Source organism: Labrus mixtus, chromosome 13 (genome assembly GCF_963584025.1).
Source record: "Labrus mixtus chromosome 13, fLabMix1.1, whole genome shotgun sequence".
Taxonomy (NCBI): Eukaryota; Metazoa; Chordata; class Actinopteri; order Labriformes; family Labridae; genus Labrus; species Labrus mixtus.
In genome coordinates, this window is record NC_083624.1 from 17177655 (window position 1) to 17198549 (window position 20895).

A 20895-nucleotide genomic window follows, 5' to 3' on the forward strand; every position below is an offset into this window, starting at 1 on the left:
TGATTGCTGTAAATTTTCTAGGACATATTGATGGTTTCATTCCTTATTTATTGGTGTATTTATAGGAAACATCAGAAACATCATGACAAACACCAAGCAGTCCATCAAAGAAAGCACCATGGTAAGACTGAAAGAAACTTTAACTACCAGTTCTTTGGTATTAGATGTTAGTTTGAGACTATGATTGGTTTGGACTACATGTTGCAGTTTTAAGGCTATGCACAGTTACCGGGTTCAGAATTATAAAAGGATCTGCACACTGAAAGCTGCCAGCAACTTAAATTTCAAGACCAACGTTTCGAAACCACCGATCTTCTTCAGGCATTGTCAAGACTTTACAGTTACAAAGAACTTATTCTTGATGATCTCAAGATCAAAACATTTCTTTTGAGATTAAAGTTGCTGAGATCTTTTAATACTTTGGTGGATGCTTTTTAAATTCTTAACTTTCTATGATTTTCTAATCAGCACACCCGTGTAAGATTTTCTTTTGCTGTGCGTACTCTACACCTTGTTTTGTCTTACCCCCAGTAACTAAACATGGGTGGAATTGAGCTAAAACTTACTGCTGGCTAACCTTTGCTGTAAATATGATTTTAATATGCTTCACTCTGCCTTGACACCCCTTCATCTCATCGCCTCAGATCTCGACGAGCTTCACGTCTTCAACGTGACCTCCAGCAGCTTGAAATTGCGATGGAGCAGCCCGGACCCGAAGCTTTTCGTCTACTTTGAGGTAGCCGTGACACGGTTGCAGGACCATGCCTTGGCACTGAAGACCAACGTCTCAGGCACAGAGCTCTCTGTGGACAACTTAGAGAGCGCACAAACTTACCATGCTGTGGTCACTGCATACACAGCAGAGGGTCAAAGTGTCTCCACTCGTAAAGGCATCGTCACCACTAGTGAGTCCAGAAATGTTTCTGCAGAAATTATTTGTGTTTCCTTTGTTTTTATACTAAGATGGCATGGTATCTAGAAGAACTATAAGCAACACTTTATTTGCCATATAACAAATTGTGATGGTAACTTGACCATAGGAAGATAGGATTTTATCATTGTTTTGGAGCAAAAACTGTCAAAATATTCAATGAGTAGTAATTCAGGTGCTCTTTTATGCATTTTAGATTTAGTAATGGGAGCTGTGGAAATTTGCTGTTAGATAAAATGTCAAAGTCAAAACCCAAATGTCTTACACTGCAGTGATTAGTAGCTGTTCCATGACTACTGATTTCACTTTGACAGAATCAGCACCTAAGACGGAGCAAAGGCCAGCCAGCCCCGGAACCAGCACTGTAATTACAGCACCATTAGAGAAACCAGAAACTGGTAAGTGACTGTGCATTTATATGCATGGTTATGTGTAACATTTTACCATCTTTGTCCTTTAGTTGGTCATTTATGGACCTGCAGGATTTGGAAGGGCTGCAAATTGGAGAGTGAGGGTGAACAAAAACATAAAAACATAAAAAAGCTGACCTCTGGCCTTAAAGACAACATATCAGAACAGCAACAGGCCACAATTAGATCCAAAAAAGGATTAAGCAATGTTATGTTCTTTGAGCTTTCAGCAAACATCCATTAAATACTTTTTATGTATTTCCCTTGTGCATTAATGCTAATGGTCTCTATAAAGTTGTTTTTGGCTGGGATTCCAAGGCAGTGTGTTATAAATTAAACCTGATGGTTCAACATGCTCTGCTCTCGTGCAGCAATAGATCAACTGAAATCCTACAGAAAAGTGAGATTGATCGACTCCTTAGGGCATGCCAAAACATGCTGTGGGTCATTCAGGACGAGTTGTGAAATCAACTGCACAAACTCATGGAGGCTTTGGTTGTAGATTTAATCTTTCAGTGATGACAAATAATGTTCAAGGGTTTCACTGCCTGCGTCACTTTGGGGAAAAATGCCTCTAATTAGGAGAAATGTAGGAAATCTACATATTTATCATATGAGTGAAGCTCAGCTGCTGCTTCATATGGAAAACACAAACACTCAGGCAGAACTGAGACTTAAAAGGATCCACTTTTTACTGACTGTACATTTGAAAAGTCAGTGAGAGTTTTATTTTGATACCCCACTGTGGGCATGAACACGATTTCTACTAGCACATAATAAACTAACATATCCAGAAGCTACAGTTTTAACAGACTAACGTTTCAATTCACCTGTGAAAACCTTTAATTTAAACCTTTGTTTCTTTCCACTGACTTAATGTCAAGTTTAAAATAATAATAATACAAGAGCTCTAAGCCATTTGTAGCATGTAATGCCATTATATTGAATGCTTTTTCTTGAACTACCAGAATGGACCTATCAGCACCACTTTTCCAATAAACAGTTAGTTATTTTAACAGCGCACAACAACTTCTGTATGCCTCATGATATGTAGTCGTGCATTTATTCTTCACACAATGCATCCTCTCTCTTTGAATGTCATCATCGCTGTTTTTGTTTTTTTGTTTGTTTGTTTTTTGCATGTTCTAGTTAATGAACTTGCAGACCCATGCTCTCTTGACTTTGACGCTGGAAATCCGTGCAAAGACTATCAGGCTAAGTGGTTCTTTGACAGAAAGAGCGGGATCTGTACACAGTTCTGGTATGGAGGTTGCGGAGGCAATGAGAATAGGTTCGACACTGAGGCCCTCTGCTTGAAAAACTGCATGAGGTCATCAGGTGAGTGGTTGTCAGTGACAGGATATCTGAGGGGATGCGCCGAACCCTGATATGATGGTCTAAGATGAATGAGAATATCGAGCAAAACAACTAAAAACAACACTGTGACTGTTTGCTAAATGTCAGTGTGTATAACAGCAGATTAAAAAAAAAAAAAAAAAGGCAAAAAGCGTTAACATGCTTGTCCATAAACCAGTTAATGATTTGGCAGTGAAAGATAAACTGTATATATAGCACCATCAATCACCCTTTGACTTCCACCCCAAGGAGGACTCCAGAACTTTCTGATAATACCTCTCCTGAGTCCAAAGGTCCAAAGGCACATCCTAACAGTTAAACAAGAGGACAGCATCCTCAAATTATGCTAGAGGGTTATCTAGAGAACATCATGTTTTAAAACGCTAAAACACCGGAAGAAAAGTAGGTGTTTCTCTTTGTGCGCACCATAAACCGTCGCGTGAGCGCAAGAATATTTCCTGAGCTTAAGAGAAGGTATTACATACACACGATCACTAGAAAGTGTTGCATGTGCACCACAGAGTCTGTGCCATTCTGTCTTACAGGATGAGCTTAATATTCTTTTGCCATCTCTGTAAGCTGGAGATTTTTCAAGAGTTTCAAGTGCTCATATTATTCTTTCTCGTGAGAGCAACAACTTTCTCAACACAGAGGAGTGATTAGTGTGTCTGGGAGGAATAATCGGAAAAGAGAAGCACACTGGCAATGTGAATAATGAAAATTGCATCTGTGTAAACTGCTGAGGTCATTTACATCCACATTTCACTGGGCACTCTTCAGAGTATAAACCTATGTTTTTAGCAGCTGTTCATTACAGCTGAAACCATCCTTTTTTTCTCCACAGTGCCAGAGCCTCAGCCAAATGTGCAGCAGGTTGAACAGGTGGAGATCCTCCCAGATCCCGGTGAGTCCTGAGTAATGACGCATTTCTTCAGACTCAGAGTATTATGTAACGGCTTCCTCCCTTCTTGCTCCACATTCCGTACATTCCCTTTCACGTGAAGTGTCTAAAAGAGTGAATGATCATTCTCAAAGCATGATGTCAATCAAACATTTCAGACCACCTTCAGTATTTGACATATGGACACCAAGTGACCAATGGTATGAGTTACATCAATTTCTGCTGACTTTGCTCACATTGCAAAAACAATAAGTGCTTTGTATTCACTTGACATTAACCCTACTGCCCCATGGATGGTCTTAATGACAGACAGAACAAGGAGAAAGCCAAGCGTGGAAAATGAGAAGGTTACGCTTCTGTCACAGTAGCGAGCCAAGTCATAACCGCAGAGAAAATGAATGGAAATCCTTGTTCACTGTTTGATTGTTATTTGGCAGCTGGCCCCGTACAAATAAAATAGTCAGGACCTCGTTATTGTTTGAGAAAATTGGCACAAGATATGTCCAGTAATACAAAGTTTACTCTGGACCCAACATGCTAAGTCTCGTGATTATGGAGGAATCAAACTCTTATCGTTGGAAGTGCGGTTGTTCTTTGTTTTAAACGTTTGTAAGCATCATACTGATTTCCTTTCCACCACACAAACACATTATCTCGTCATTATAAGCTATAATGGGAAGGTTACTTTAACTGCTGATTGGTTGTTTACATATAGAGTCTAATATAAAACTAAAGAACGGCACTGTAGCACTTATATCTTCTCTTCTAGTTGCATGAGCTCCTTTGCTTTCCCTAATTGTTTTTTCTTTTTTTATAGCTTCCCTCACAGCAGCGTCTTCAGCAGTGGACATCTGCAAGCTGCCCAAAGAGGAGGGAACTTGTGCCAAATTTGTCCTCAAGTGGCACTTCGATGCTCCCAGCAAGAGCTGCACACGGTTCTGGTACGGAGGCTGCGGAGGAAACCAGAATCGTTTCGAAACACATGAACAGTGTGTGAAGGCTTGTGGAAAACCAGGTACTTGTTTTGTTCATCGTAATCATCTCCTCAGTTAATGCCTGTACACAGTAACGGGGAGTTATCCTTCACTCTTAAACATCATAAAAATAAGTAGCATGAAAAACAACATCTTTTTTGTGCTGTTTACTTTTGGTTTGGCAGTTCTCTGATAAAACAAGCCAAACAAAACAAGCTCTTATGAGTTGGCATGCGGTATAACAACCACCCAATTACCATCACCAGGGAGCAGAGAGGAATTACAGCATTTACATTGCACAGCGTGAATCATGCTGAAAAACTGCTGCACAATCTATCCCTGGCCTTTCTCTATGAAGGCAGATCATCATCATTAAAAGAAAATTGTAGGTTTGAAGAGATAGAGAGAGCGAGAGAAAAAGAGTGCACACAATACAGCATTCCACCAAAAATGAAACTTACCCTTGTTCTTTGGTTTGTTTCTTTGTGCTTTCTCTCTAAATTAGAAGACAAAATAGAGACAGAGATATCAAACACATGAAGAAGTGTTCTCACACATGGTGTCATGTTTATGAAGACTGACCCATCTTATCTTTATCTAATGAGCTTCTAGAAAAAAGAAATCAGAACAATGATGGGCTCAGTGAGAGATGTAATCATGTTGTTGTCATTCACTTTTTGTCTATACCATAACTGGCATTAAATGTCACAAAAATGCAAAATCCACTTTACCATGTTTTGGAACACTAATAGGTGTCCCTAGTCTGTCTACAAACCCCCCAATGATGAGAAAAGTCCATCCTCTCCGTCTTTTGCCTGCTCCACTTTTCAGAAAATGTGTGCTCAAACAGGCCGTTTGGAGATTTTCCCTTCATGACATCACAAAGGGCAGTAACCCCTCCCCCAGGTGGGTGACACTCCCACAGCTAGGTGTTTGTTCTGCCCTCTGAGTCTGCCTTCTCACTGTAAACAATAGGACATCGAGCGAGAAAGCCCGAGACACCCAAGCCCTTCCAGAGAGGGGGCGTGGTCAGACACAACTCATTTACATTTAAAGGTACAGACACAGGGCTGAAATAGAGGGGTTTATAGACATGATCAAATACAGGATCAGAGTGGATTTAGAACAAGAAACTTCACAGACATGTTTTGGGGAGCTCTGAGACTTTTTTTAAAACTTCTTAGATCTGTATTAAAACTGTCAGTAAATGCACATTGGACACCAGTTGGATTATGCAAAAAAATCTTTCATACCCTTTCTTGTAGATATATATGAAATGTGTGTTGACACTGTTGCAGAGACTCCAAAAACATGAAATGGTTAAAAATTATTTTTCTCTGTCATTCATCACCAGCACCCATGAAGCAAGGAGTTCATGCTGCAATAAGAACATAAGACCAAAGTGACAACATGGCCAGCTTTCACCTCTGTTCAGGGGATTCTGAGGAGAAACATCCAAAGAGGCCATAATTTAAGGATGCAATACCAAAGCAATGGTGGCTGCACTGGATTCCACTAAAATGAACTTTATCCCCAGAATTCTTGAAGTAGTATTTTTTCACAACAAGAAGGAAAGCAACAAGATTTGCTGCATGATTTGTTTTAACCTTCTGGTGCTACATAATATGTTTGTTTTACAGATGAGTTGTACATGAAGTCCATTCAGTTTTTAAAAGTCGAGTTTCTTGGAAAAAAGCCATGACAGAAGTTTTCATATTTTTAAAAAAGAAATGCAGTTTTAAGAATGAAACAAGAATCATATATGAATATCTTGAAAAGGCGTTAGCAATACGTCGTTACACACAGGACTGCTATTATCCAAAGCAGTTTTTTATATATTGTGGGTTTTTTTTACATTCCACATTCACTTAGAAACATCCGCTTTGTTTGATTTATACTGTTTTATACTTTAACTCACTTGATCTCTTTGGAAGCATCCCTTCACTTTTTACATTCACAGAATCCACAGCAATGTTTGCACAGGCCTCATATGGCGATGTGTGTATTTAAATGACAATGACCAACTGACTAATGCTAAAAAAACAAACATTGATGTTATGTTAAGTGCACTTCTGGATCCACTGCCTCAAACACACAAGTTCCAACTATTCATTAAGGGAATGTACTTGTCAAGCTGTTTTTGTTTTAATGAAATCTGTGTTTCATCTGGGTATAGGAGAAATAAAAATGAATTAAACATGAGCAACTGATTCTTTTCTTTCTTGTTTTGAATTAAGACCGTTTACAAAAAAAACCCTTTGTGAGGGAGATCACACCAGGGTCACTCAGGGGGCCTTACTCAAACTGCTCCCTCCGGCACAGAGTAGACCCCACCTGACGTCACGCCCACAGCTGACTGAAGTACGCTTTGTTAAGGTGGAGGGGATGAATATAGCAGCAAGCTTCTGGATGAACTCCCATCAATCACACAGAAACAGGAACTTTATTTTACCTTGATTTTATTCACTCAAATAATAAATCATCTACATAAATACTTTTAGGCAGATTCATCCCTTCACAACATAAAACACCTACACATTTATTGGCATTTCTCTTTATGAACATCTTATTGTTTCATTCTAATGATTATAAGATGATTAGTGTTGGAAAGTTGTCACAAACTGGAAAAACTAAGAGAAACCAAGAAACTATTTATTTTAAACAAAAAGGCAAAACAAACTTACTATCAAAAATGCCCAAACCGAAAAATCCACAAAAGAAAAAAAACAAGCCACAAGGAACATCTGATGAGGGGAAAATGTAACAATGATCTGACACAGGAGGGAAGAAACACAGATGAAATAGACAGGGTAATCACAGGTAAATGGACTTGAGCTTATATAGTGCTTTTCTAGTCTTCTGACTACTCAAAGCACTTTTACACTGCAGGTCACACCCATCCATTCACACACTGATGGTAGTGATCGCTATGTAGTATCATCAGAAGTAACTTATCCCATTCATACACCACCACTGAAGCAGTGGGAGCAATTCAGGGTTAAGTGTCTTGCCTGAGGACACATTGGACATGTTGCTCAGCTGGGGATGGAACCCATGACCTTCTGGTTAAGAGGTGACAACTCTACCAACTGAGCCACAGCCACCCCAGGTGAGACCAACAAAACACAGGTGAGGACAATCAGGGCAATCAAGACTGGAGGGAAACACACTGAGGCAGGAATAAAGACAAGACAAGAAACACTGAGGACAACTAGAAAATAAATCAAAACACACAGAGAACTCAACATAGACAATACACACTAGAACACAGAACACTGGGAATAGAAATTAGCAAAATAAAAACACTACTAAAAAAAATACTAAAACAGGAAATACTGAAAATACAAAATATACAACTTAAACTAGACCAAATCATGACAGAAAGTCACTGTAAACATAAAACACTTAAAGATGTAAGTAAACACAAACCCGGTGCAGACTCTTTATCTCACCACCAGAGATAGTGAGCTGTTCTCTGTGTTTTTCTGGTGTCATTTAGGATCTTGGGATAGTACCTGAGCACCACCAGTTGCTTTGAGAGTGTTGTTTGTTGCTGCTGGGTTTTTTCTCACCCAGCCTTCTTTGTTTCTCTTAAAACACGACGCGGCAGTTAGATACTCTCAAAGTTCGGTTTTATGGGGACTTTAGGCGCACTGACACTAGGCAATCCGTGCTGTGCCCAAAGCACGCTTCACCCCCAAAGCACAGCACGGTATAGTTCATGTCCGAGCACAAGCACAGGTACACATCGTGGACAGCCTTTATCATTAAAGCCATACATGTGTTGTATTACCACGTTATGTACAAGAGGTTACCATGCTCAGGCCCGGTTAGTCTTGGAGCAGTGTGAGTGTCGGCCGGGGGGTGGGGGGAGTAGGAGGAGGTGTGTAATGCTTAAACACAGTACGGGACAACTTTGACTAGTGTGAGGGCGTCCTTTAACGACCCTCTGTGATTCCAGGGCATTTGCTGATTGGACAACACAACAGATGACCCACAGAGGCTTTTATTTCAAATGCAGAACTGAAAAAGGCCTTTCTGATGGAAGCCAAACGTCTTTAATTATTTCTACCAAGTCCAGCTTTTGGATTAACTTTACAACGTGTGGCAGCTTGTGTTAGGACCTCCTGAAACGTAAAAGATTGAAATAAAAACATTCCCCCACACTTACTCATCTTTTCTTTTTTAAAGACCAGCGCTCACTTTAAGCAGTGAGGAGTTTTTAGCAGGATATTAAACCTCTCTCTGTGGCGTAAGTTGTTCTCATTGTGAGAGATCAGACCTCCATCATTTAAAGCAATAGTGAGACGTGAGCGTTCTGTCATTGTCTGCAAAGAAAAATATTAAACATTTGGTAGGTGGATGTAAAAAGCCTGGGGAGATTGCTCTCTCTCTTTCTCTCTCTCTCTCTCTCTCTCTCTCTCTCTCTCTCTCTCTCTCTCTCTCTAACCACAACAAATCTTCCAGATGTTATGTCTCCTGTGAGATTCACATAGTTCATTGTTTTGATGAACTCTCTGGACTTCCTGACTCTCACACTCCACACTCACCACTTCATTTCATTTTTTCATCACCATATAATTCACACCATGCAGGGTTCACCACTATTCTCGCTGTAGAAGGGAATCTGACGATTGGGATGAAGAGTGAAGCGTAATGTGCCTTTAATCCATTTGTGATGTATAGAGCTTTTCTAGTATCGACAACTCAAACTCAAAGCGCTTTACCCTGCGGGTCACACCTATTCAACACATGTAATTTGTCCACCTGTAATTACTAATCCCAATCAAACGGCAGATACCAAGGACACATCAGATATGTGGTTGCAGGAGCTGGGAGTTGAACCCCCAAACCTTCCAGTTTAGAGACGACCGAAAAAACAGAACACAAACCAAACACAGACAACCCTACAGACAATAAAACGAGAAAGAGTGATTGAGTATCCATGATTTTGATTAAAATAATAAAAAGTGGAGTATAAATATGAAAATAAATAGAAAGAAGAAAATGGATAAGCAAGTAAATAAATAAAGCCATTATTATTGTCAAATCTTAAACAATAAGTAGGTAATAACTGTAATACTGACAGACGGACTTTGGGAAAATCAAAGCACACATTTATCTTGTAACACAAGAGATGCTTGCAGCTAAAAATAGTTTGTTTGTTCCTTTCCTCTTTTGACATTACGGTACTGCATGCATATGAGAGCAATTGTTCTCGCAGTTTGGTTTGGGAAAGACTTGACTTAACTCCACAGAGCTTTGACCTCAACCCCACTCAATATCTTTGTGTTGTGAGCCGGCCCTATCAGACTGTCTCTAAACAGAAGCAAATCCCTCCCGCTTTGTTCTAACATTGGGCTCAGTGGCGATTTTAGTCTGTTGGGGCCCAAGGCTAAAATTGATTTAGGGCCCCTCCAACCACTATTATGACTGCCGGTTTCCAGACACTTCCTCTTTTCACTCCCAGACAGATAATTCCTTTTTCACTTTTTTCACAGGACTAATACATGAGATGATAAGCAGGGCAATGAGAGTGACTACTGTCAGATGGGGCCCCATTGGGGATGTTTCCTACTGTCATTGCAAAAGCTGCACATTTTGAGCTACTGCTGCTTTTTTAAGTTTGTCAGCCTTCGAGGACCCCTCACTGGCCTGGGGCCCCGAACAGTTGCCTGCCTTCCCTGTTGACAAGCAGCGCCTCTGATTGAGAGGAAAGGCTCAAACTGATGACTGATGTTGTAGCATCAGATTTATGCTCATGATTTTAGAACAAGATGCTGAGATTTCTACATATTTATGGCCATAATAGGCTGAAACAAAAGAAGCCTCTCTCTCTGATTTGGTAGTTTTGGTTTTGCACACTTTGCTACTCGAGCCTTTAGTCAAAGCTGATTTCCCCACATCGCACAGAGTTAAATCTTGTTAGCACATTTACTCGATACACGATTACTCACATCCAAACCCCCTAACTGAACACAACTGCTCACAATTAGCGGTGAGACATGAAATATTTACACCAGTGCTGACTTTCTCTCTCTCTGGGTGGGAATTTGTACTTTTAGACAGATGTGTGAAATAATCAAACAGCTGTGGGACTATTGCACAACAATGTAATAACTTTTAGCATTTATATGAACAACGTGCAAACCTCATTGCATAAACTGAATATTCTGAGACATGTCGCATCATGCAGTATAGCCAAGTGATCAGTAACACATTGTCTCAGCAGCCATTTCTCATCTGTGTACAACCATCATGGTGTCTTTGTTTGCTATTATAGATGTATATGTGAGAGCTGGTAGTTTAAATCCCAAAATCATGCTGTCATCAGTGCTCCCAAAGCAAACTGTGTTTGGAGTATTTTATAGTATATTTCAAATTTTTCACATGTTCTTTGATGGGCCAGATTTCAATCATTATGATTGGTCTCACATGATGTCAGACTGATTAATAACAACAGTAAAGGAATAGTCTGACAGTTTTGGAAACACAATCTATTGTAGCTTTTGTCAACTCTGGCTAACAGGTGTTCATGTAGCCTCCAGGTAAATTGTTTTTATGGGACAGCAGCTAGCAACTGTTGCGGCTGCCAAAAGAAAATCAGATCGTTTAGAAGTCCAATGATGTAAAATGACCCTCAAAGCACGGCTGATTGAATACCTTAGTGATCATTTCCCAATGAGTTTATGCTCTAACTCTCTAGATACGTGTCTTCTCAGCATGGTTTAGAGTTTAGAGTAATTAACTCAGGATTTCCTTTGTTATTATAAGCCTGATTTAGTCAGTCACATTGGTCCCAATTTATATCAGTTTCCATGAAACAAACAAACAAACAAGAAGATCTCTACAGCCAATGTTTCGAGCTTGGGGCCTTTTGTTTTGTTGTGCTGTTTATGTCAATATAAGAGAAATATACTTGAGAATGGGAACCTATTTTGTCGCAGATGTTGTCGGTCTAGCTTGGGAAATAAATCTGGATATTTCGTTCATAGTTTTAGATTGACATGCAGTTTTATAACATAACTGAATGATGAACTCTATAATTTAACTTTTGGTGTCTCACACCTGCGAGGGTTTGCCAGTTGTACATGACACTAAATAACCAAATCAATTATTTAAGTTAACTTTTAACCTACTGGAAAGTTAAGGATATAAATCTCTAATATCTGGTTTTGTTCCCCTTGATTATGTTTAAATTTCTCACTTGTACCTGGAACAACATGCCAACACCAACTCAGAGTTTTGCTTCATTTCTTGCAGCGTTTTGTGTGCAGTCTGACCCAGTGGACATCTTCCCTTCAATGCATCCTTCATCCTTTTCAGATTGGTATTGATGTGTCAGTGTTGGCTTCATTTTACAGTCAGTGAAGTTTAAAAAAGAAGAGTGACTGAGCAAAGAGTATAAAACAAATAAAGAAAAATGAAGCATTCATCCGTGTTCAGCAAAACCGAGTCCACAGGAGCTGGTTCTTCTGTTTCAGAGTTTCCACAATGAGCTGAAGGTGACTAACGTTAGTTTACTGTGGTACACTGCCCACACATTCAGCACAGGCCAAAACTAACCACCCTCACTCTTACAGCGAAAAACCACCCTGCAGAATATGAATTAAACCAATATCCTCAGCAGTCTTGAAAATGGGAAAAATCCTTGGCCACTCCCTTTAATCCCATGTAATCCGTGCCCCCTTTTACTATTTTCTTCTTCTGTGTTGTACTTCCTTTCTAAAGTGACAATTTCCCCTTGGTTTTCTAACTTTGAACATTCTCAGTGAGTGTGATTCACAGCCGTTGTTCAGGTTCTTTCTGGATACTCTGGACTGATCAACTCGGTATGCTTGGCTTCACATAATAACCCACTGGGAGTACTTCTGTTTTAGTGGATTTTTGTGGATGTGAACTCTGCTCAGAATTTCCACAGTGGATTTCCCAGTGTGTATTTTAATTTGGCTTTTTGGTAAAAAAGGAAAATAAGCTGTGGGGTAAACAAAGACTTATGATATGAAGACCGTTTGTTTGACTCTTTCGTCTGAGATTTTAGAAATCAGATTGCTTCAACATGGAGAGACATTTGCTCCCCAGCTGTTCGAAGACTTTTCAATAACTTCTCTCTTTTTGCACAAACAGGACAAATTTGATGTAACATTTTCATATCCGCAAAGTACAATAGATGAGAGGCCTTTCATCACTTCCAGTAACTGAAGATGCGCCGTTGGCTCCACCACATGGTGCCTTTACCAAACCAGTGGTTGTGTGGTCATTTCCACAGGCCGATGATTCATAAAGAGGCTTGGGAGTGCCAGTCTAAACACTGTCGGAGGAAAGACTGTTGCTGAGCTTTGAGCCACAAACTTAAACTTCTCAAAGACATCATTGAAACATGGGTGGGTTTTCTGAACAAGTCTGTAGAAACTTTGAAAACCAAAGTACATTGGTTTCATCTGCATGAACTTTTTTGAAGGGAATATAAATGATAATTGATGGTTCAAACTGTGTGTTTGATGTTGGGAAACCCAAGCAGAGGAGCATTTGATGGGGTCTTGAAGTTGAATGATCCTCCTGCTGAAAGATCATGTAGTTGTGGTTTGCTCAACTATTTTCCAATTGATGAACTTGGCAAGGTTAAACTACGAGCGTGGGAGCTCGGCTCCGTCTCTGGTGGCTTTATACAGTGTGCGGCCAAGAGAACATGAGGTGGGGAAAGCAGCAAAGATTTTTTTGTACTGCTGTAGCTGCACACATGCAATCCTTCCATGGGTGACTCACTCGCTGGCTCTGCATCTTTCCACAAGAGCCGTAAAAGTCAGGAGCCTGTAATGACTTTCACATTGAGTAGCAGAGATTTAGATGCACTCCCACTATCTGCAGCTCCTGAGTCACTGTAGAAACCACCAGTAGGCTCATCATTTTCTGTCCCACCAGCTCTTTTGGCTCCCTCTACTTAATTTGGGCAGTCTGTGGCGTCCCCGACATGCTTAACATTGAAGTGCCTTCATGGTCGTGCTGAATGCTGAGCACACAGTTTGCAAAAAAAAAACCTCATCAGAGAATATTGCAAAGATAAATGTATGAAAAGGCAAAAAGATCTGAGAGAAAGAGCAGAGGCGACTCAGATATAGACATAATAAAAGATACACATTTTTTACTTTTGGCCTTAAAATTGTTTCAATGTTTCTGGTGACTGGATGAACTGTATCGTCCTTATGGTTATCATGCAATGTCACAAAAGAAGAGAGAGAACATTTATCAAACCAGAGAAAATGAATTATATACAGTTTAACCTTTAGGATGAACTCAAGCTCACTTCTGGGCTGATGTAGAACAAGAAGTTTACATTGAGAACACCACATTTGGGAGCTCAGAAAATGTTGTATCCCCATTAACCAAAATGCATTTGAGTGTGTCTTTCCCATACATCTCTATCAGTGGCTACTGGAAGAAGTCAGTCATATCTGTCCATGACATGCAATATTGTAAATAAGGGTGTGTTTATGCTCAATGAAGTACATTTCAATATGCACAAATTCAGGTAGCCTATTTTTTTTTTTCTCAACAAGAACGTTAAAGCTACTACACTTAGTTGGGTCAACAATCTGCATGCCGTTTCGTTCCCAAGCATTAAGGTTCCCAACATTAAACACAGAAGAGAAAACACTGGATGAATAAAGTTTGTCTTTACTCAGCTCTCTTCTTTTGATACTTTAAGGAAAGCAAAAACTTAGCAGAAAGCTTAACAGATAAAAATGAAGCCTGAACTAATGTTGGTTGCAGGCGAAACCTGTGTGTCTTTAAGGACAGAAAAAGGAACAACTGATAATGTACTGAGGTCAAAAGATTCAGGCTTGTTCACAGTGACTCCTCGAAGCCCCTGACCTCCAGTCGATGTTCTGTAACAGCAGCTGGATCTTTACAGTGAACGGACGAGATTTGATAAGAGAAGGCTTTTCTGACCGCATTCCTCAGATTCTCTCTGGTGCGACAGATGTTTCCACTCTGACATCCTTCTTTGTGTGTAGGGTTAGCACTGGAAAAATGTGGAAAATTACAACAAAAACACTACATTAGGCTTTTTACGAGCACGCTCAGCAGTGTTTCTCAATTAAGTCATATAAAAATAAAACTCAAACCTTTAAGTGCCTATTAGGGTTAGAGTGTGTTTGTGTAATCCAAGAAACTGGAGTGTAAAGGCTGTAAAAGTGGTCTCATGCTTCTCTTTAGATTCACATTGTTAAAGCTTTCAGGTGTTGCAACATTTTATTGTCATCAATGTTTATGGAATATCTTGGAGGTTGTATGATTCATGACAGTTCTTTAAACGTGATATCACCTGTGTAGGTGGGGTATGTGGGTTTAAGTCTGCAGCTGCTGATTAAAAAACCATGCAGTGGCTGTATGGAGGCTGAGCAGGAAATACTGAAATGTACAATAAATGTTCAGTGTAAATGACGAAAATCCACCTTTCACAAGCAGCAATCGATAACTGGGCGAGGCCATTCATATTTCATGTACACTGGTTCTTGAATACACCGCAAATTGACAACTCATTTAAGTCAATTAGAAAGTAGGGGAGGGAGCGCCGACAGCCTAGCGATTATGTTGCACACACCATGTGCAGAGGCTTTAGTAGTCCTTGTTGCAGCAGCTCTCCTCCCAACATTTCCGGTCTCTCTTTAGCTGTCCTATCCAACAAAGGCAAAAAGGCCCAAAAAATATATTTTAAAAAAAAGCGAGTAGGGTATGGATCACTTGTACCTTTTTACCGTACCATACTCTACCTCAAACTGGTGACATCTTGCATCGGTCTCTTTGCCTTTTTAGGACTCAGGTTGAGTAATTTGACTGCTGCCATGTTGGTTTTCTGGAGCATGAAGTGACCATAATTGGATGAAAGTTTGATCTGAAAATTAGGGAGGGTTGGACAAATAAAACAGAGGTGGAAACAAAGAACTGGCCAATAATATGCATGCTAACAAAGGTAAAAAAAACAACAACTGTGATATGTCCAATGCTTTGAGTTTCCTTAAACGTACAATATTTATTGCAATGTTGGGGGGTAGCAGAGAGAACTCCCACTCCCCGTACTCCATGTCCCTCTGCAGATATGATGAGATCATAAAGACATTTATGTAACCTCTACATTTAAGTTGACTTTATGAATCACAATGAACACAGTATGTGTATGTTTATCACCCTAATAATCCCTTAATCCCTGAGAACAGGCCGTGTTTTCCTGCCGTCACTACTATCCTGTCTTTATTTTTTTTTCTTTTGTGTCTTTTCTCTCCCTTATTTTCCATTTCATGCTGTGGCGGTTTAATCAGAGAGCAGTAAAATTTCAGTTCAAACTATTCCCCAGCGCTCATCGGACAGAAAAACATTCTTTTCATCCTGAGTCAGGGCTGTGAAGTGTTCAAAGTTTCGTACATGGAGCAGTGATGAGTTCGGTAGGGACACCTTAAAACAAATCTGCAGAGGCTATTGTAAATAACATTAAGAGGTTGAAGATGTGTTTCAAATGTATTCTGATAAACAGTGTCGCCATAATCCAGTATTGGTAATAACAATTGCATAACAATTATTTTCCTCATCTGTAAAGTAAAGCAATTTATAGAGTGATAGAGAATACCTAGGTTGCGACTTAATTTGTTTGTAATGGATTCAATATGTTGTTTAAAAGACAGAGCGGGATCAATCCAGAGACCCAGGTATTTAAAAGAGGAGACACGTTCAAGGGATGACCCATCATTAAAAGAAATGGTCAGATCTGGAGTTTCTCCAAGTCCTTGTCTAGTACCAAGCAACATACAACATGATTTATTTTTGTTTAGTGATAGTTTGTTGGTTGTAAACCAGTTTTGAACAAGGGCGAACTCAATTTGTAATAATGTTTCAATTGAGGATCTATTAGCATTGGCTCTATAGATTACGATGTTGTCAGCATATAAGTATATTTGACAGTCTGAGCAAATTTTGGGAAGATCGTTAATGAAGATGGAGAAAAGGAGTGGTCCCAGGGATGAGCCTTGTTGCACACCCTTCTCGACAGTCAGGTAATTTGCTAAGTTTCCGTTAAAGCTAACACACTGGCGTCTGTTATGAAGGTAGGAGTTGAACCAAAGTAGAGTATTTCGAGTTACACCAATAGAATTAAGTTTGTCCAGAAGTAAATAGTGGTCAACAATGTCGAAGGCCTTGGTTAGGTCGAGAAAGATTGCACCAGTGAGTTTGCCGTTTTCAGAGGCAGAAAAAAACATTGTTTGTAAATTTTAAAAGAGCTGTAGATGTTGAGAAGTTAGGTCTGAAGCCAGACTGGCATGGAGACAAAATGTTAAAGATGTTAACATAGTGGGATAGTTGATTGAAAATGAGTTTCTCAAAGATTTTAGCTAGAGAATTTATAATTGATATTTGGCGGTAATTGTTAGTGTCGCGAGGGTCGCCTCCCTTATGAAGTGGAGTGACTATGGCACATTTCCAAGTGGAAGGGAGAGTACAAGTTGCTATAGAAAGGTTAATAGGTCGCAAAGTGGGTACATCAAGATATGAGCAGCTAACTTAATAAATTTAGTCTCAATGCCATCTGGTCCAGTTCCACAGTCATCCTTTAGTTCATTAATTGCATGTTCTACTTCGACAGGTAATATTTTTTGTAAAGAGAAACTGCTTCTACAAGTAGAACTATTGAGGGAGTCATATGCCACAGGTGAGTCAAATACAGGAGAGTTGCCTATGGAGGCAAAGTGCTGATTAAAATTATTTGCAGCAATGGATGGTTCTTGAATAATATTGTTATTGTATCGAATCTGGGTACTGGTGTTTTTGTTTGACTTATTGAGAATTTTATTCATGCTTTTCCAGAACTGTTTCGGATTGTGCATATTTTCTGAGAGATTTTTTTTGTAGAAGTCGGATTTAGTGTTACGTGTTTTTGTCTTGCATAAGTTTCTTAAGGATCTGTAGTTGTGCCAGTCAGCAGGGTCCTTGGTTTTTCTGTATATCTTCCAGGTTTTATCCCGTTGTTTGAACAGACTGATCAGATCAGAACTGATCCAAGGCAAATGTCTTCCTTTGACCCTGACTTCCCTCCAGGGGGCATGTTTATCAATAACTCTTGTGAGTTCAGAATGAAAATAATCCCAGGCATCTTCAGCATTGGGTATAAATTGAAACCTGTCCCAGTTTATTTCGACCAAGTCATATATAAAGTTATCTAAATGAATGTTCTTGCATTGTCTAATTCTAATGTATTTTGGAGGAAGACTGGGGGTTTTAATCTTCCACAAACAAAATATAGCTGAGTGGTCACTAAAACAATCAGATAGAGTACCAGATTTAAAAATTATGCCAGGATGAGTGACAAGGATCCAGTCTAATAATGACTTCGACTTAGGGTCCTGAACTCTGGTAGGCTCGTTGATCAGCTGGGTTAAATTTATACTGTTCAGCAAGTTTTTATCGCGTGATGAAGAACGGTCTAGCCAGTTGCTGTTGAAGTCGCCTAGGATAATCATTTCACACGGATGTTCAAATGAGGTAAGGGTAGATACTATGCATTTGGTTGACTCGGGATGAACAGGTGGGGGTCTATATATACTTCCGATGATGAGATGTTTATTTTCATGAAATTTTAACTTAACAAAAAGACATTCAAAGAATGAATGGGGTACTTTAGGAGTGGCAGGTTCAGACACAAAATGAGAAGAAACATATATAGCCACACCTCCTCCTCTTGTGCCCCTGTCAGCTCTATATAACGTATAATTATCAAGTTCAACTTCATTGTCACAAATTTTGCTGTGCAGCCATGTTTCTGAAAAGGTAAGAACATCAGGTTTGTGCTGGGCGACCCAGACTCTAATTAAGTAAATTTTTGGTAGAAGGCTCCTGATATTCAAGTGTATAATTTTTATGCCTTTAGCTTTATCAATTATATATCAGAATGAAAGTGATAATGGGGTGGAGTGGGGGACGAGTCTGGGAGAGAGAGCAGGAGAGCTACACGGACACACACACAAGACAAGGCACAGTACGAAATAAAGCAAATAAAATAAAAATAAAACAAAAACAAAAAAGCTGCATTTTGGAACAAAACTAGCAGCTCAGTCTGCATAGCTCATAGAGACAGGGTACAGAAACAAACAAGAGGTCCGAAAATGAGCAAGAGAGTGATAAATTAGGGGGGCGTAGCCTAAACTAAGGCATCAAGAAAACAAAGAAGACTACATCCGGTTACAAAACGTTCCAGAAATAACTTTGGATGCATTAATTATTTTATGTTATGTTCATTTTACTTATAAGTATTCGTAACTACGGTGGTTTGACAGTTGCACATGCATTTTCTTTAATTCATCGTTTATCTTCTCTGAGCCCTGCTACGTTACGTTTTGCGACAGCTGCAACTCAGTGAGTTGAGTTTGCGACACTGTTTACGGCAAACAAACTAGTCATGCTTTTGACAGCAAGACTTGGTAAGCAAGTATCAACTTGTTGACAACTTTAAAAGTTGTTGCACAAACGGAACACAAATACAGGCATTAAAGTAATAGGAAACCGAATCAGTCAGCATATCGTTCAGGCCAGATGAATAATATACTGAGAGTATAGAAGATTGGGAGAGAGCAAAAGGCGTCTGTCAGAGTGAAGTGTTCAGGTTAGCATTCATGCTATGGGGAGTTAGCCTCGCCGAAGAAAGCCTCAGCCTCTTCGGGGGAGCGAAAAAGTTTTGTCTTACCATCATGGAATACTTTCAGCGAGCAGGGGAAAACCATGGGGTATTTGAAGTCCAGGTCCCGCAGCCTTTTCTTAATCGTATCAAACTGTCTGCGTTTCTGGACAAGAGCAGCACTGAAGTCCGGGTAGATGTGCACTCGAGTTCCATTGTACACAAGCTCTCTCTTTTCCCTGGAGAGCTTCATGATCTTCAGCTTGTCCTGGAAATGGAGAAGTTTGGACCAGGATCGGCCTTGGCCAGGCTCGGGAGTTTTGTTGTTGGATGAAGGATGGGGAGCGATGACAGCGCTCGATGACATGAGGAGTGGGGAAATTAGCTTCTCAGAGAATCTACGGTATCAGGCGTTTCATGAAGCCGAGGATATCCCGACCCTCGGACTTTTCAGGGATAGAGATGAAACGTAGGTTGGAAGCACGGCTTCGGTTCTCAGCGTCTTCAGATCGTTCTTTCAGGTAACAGTTTTCCTTTTCAAGTATTTTGACACGTTGGATCAAGTCCTGTACATCATCCTCGTTAGAGCCAACTCTGTGCTCAAGTTCCGTGACTTGCTCTCCGAGTGTGGATACAGAGCTTTCTATTTTGTTAAGGCTGACTTTAATAGTTTCAAGTTTTAAATCCATGCGTGATATCATTTCGAGCTTAATTTGCTGCATCCCTTCCCAGATAGTTTGAAGGGAGATAGGTTCTTGAGCCATTGTGAGGCCTGTCTCCATTACCTCTCACAGTGAGTAGATTGTTTGTCTTGTGAGTTTGGTGAAAAAAGTTGCTCCTGATCAGGTTTCAGAGATGTCACAAGTTGCCGTGATTGTTGTCAAGACATTTAAGTTGCAAATATGTCTCAGAAGGACCTCAATAGAGAAATGTTTGAGCCAGCAGACTGCAGCTTGTTAGAGACACTCACACCACGGCAGCCATCTTGTGTCTCACATCATTGCTGTCGGGAATATTGTCATAATCTGTATATTTTTATATTGTGATGAATATAATTGTGATTATATTGTGATGCTTTGTGATGAACCACCTCTGTGATGATTTCATACAATGAAATCTCTGCAGTGCTTATGCTTGGGTTGCAGATATTGACTTTATAAATTAGATGACCGTGACAAGTTCCCTCATTTACCCTCAGTCAGGGGATGTTTAAACACCCACAAAATGGAAACAATAAGGCAAACAAAGAGGGAAATTGGCACAAAAAGAGCAGAGAACAACAGTATCTTTCTTTTGAGCAGCTCCCTCCATCAGTTGAAGTTTTTGCCTGTACATTATTAATCCCAGATTGACTAAATTAATGCCAGATTTGCAACCAGTGCAAAGTCCCATGTGCTCAGACCCTCTAGAAAGGCTTTTATTGACTTGTTTCCTAACAGCATCAGCCTGCGGATCAGATTTTTTCGCTATTTTTTAAAGATCTTTTCCGAGTTTATAGAGTCTATTCAGTACGTATCCTGTATTCCACACCGTTGGGAGTTTTTTTCTTTGTTTCTATCTGACATTAAGGAAAGCAGAAATAAGTGACAGAATCAAGCAGCAACCTCCGGTCTTGAAAAATGAAGCCGATGTGGAAGTGCAAAATCCTGGAGCCCGTCAAG

The 20895-nt window shown here is 39.9% G+C and overlaps 1 protein-coding gene across 4 annotated transcripts in view; it reads left to right on the plus strand.

Annotated features, from left to right (window-relative positions):
* LOC132987123 (collagen alpha-3(VI) chain-like) overlaps positions 1 to 6774 on the plus strand; it is a 112945-nt gene extending 106171 nt beyond the window's left edge. For 3 of the 4 annotated variants that reach the window (XM_061053976.1, XM_061053978.1, XM_061053979.1), the window contains 7 exons: positions 66 to 121; positions 645 to 905; positions 1246 to 1329; positions 2491 to 2679; positions 3542 to 3601; positions 4416 to 4613; positions 5927 to 6774. In XM_061053976.1, coding sequence (XP_060909959.1) covers positions 66 to 121; positions 645 to 905; positions 1246 to 1329; positions 2491 to 2679; positions 3542 to 3601; positions 4416 to 4613; positions 5927 to 5967 — 889 coding nt within the window. In that variant the 3' untranslated portion in view covers positions 5968 to 6774. The remainder of the gene's footprint in view (positions 1 to 65; positions 122 to 644; positions 906 to 1245; positions 1330 to 2490; positions 2680 to 3541; positions 3602 to 4415; positions 4614 to 5926) is intronic. The other variant, XM_061053977.1, reaches the window with a different exon arrangement.
* The last annotated feature ends 14121 nt before the right edge of the window (positions 6775 to 20895 follow it).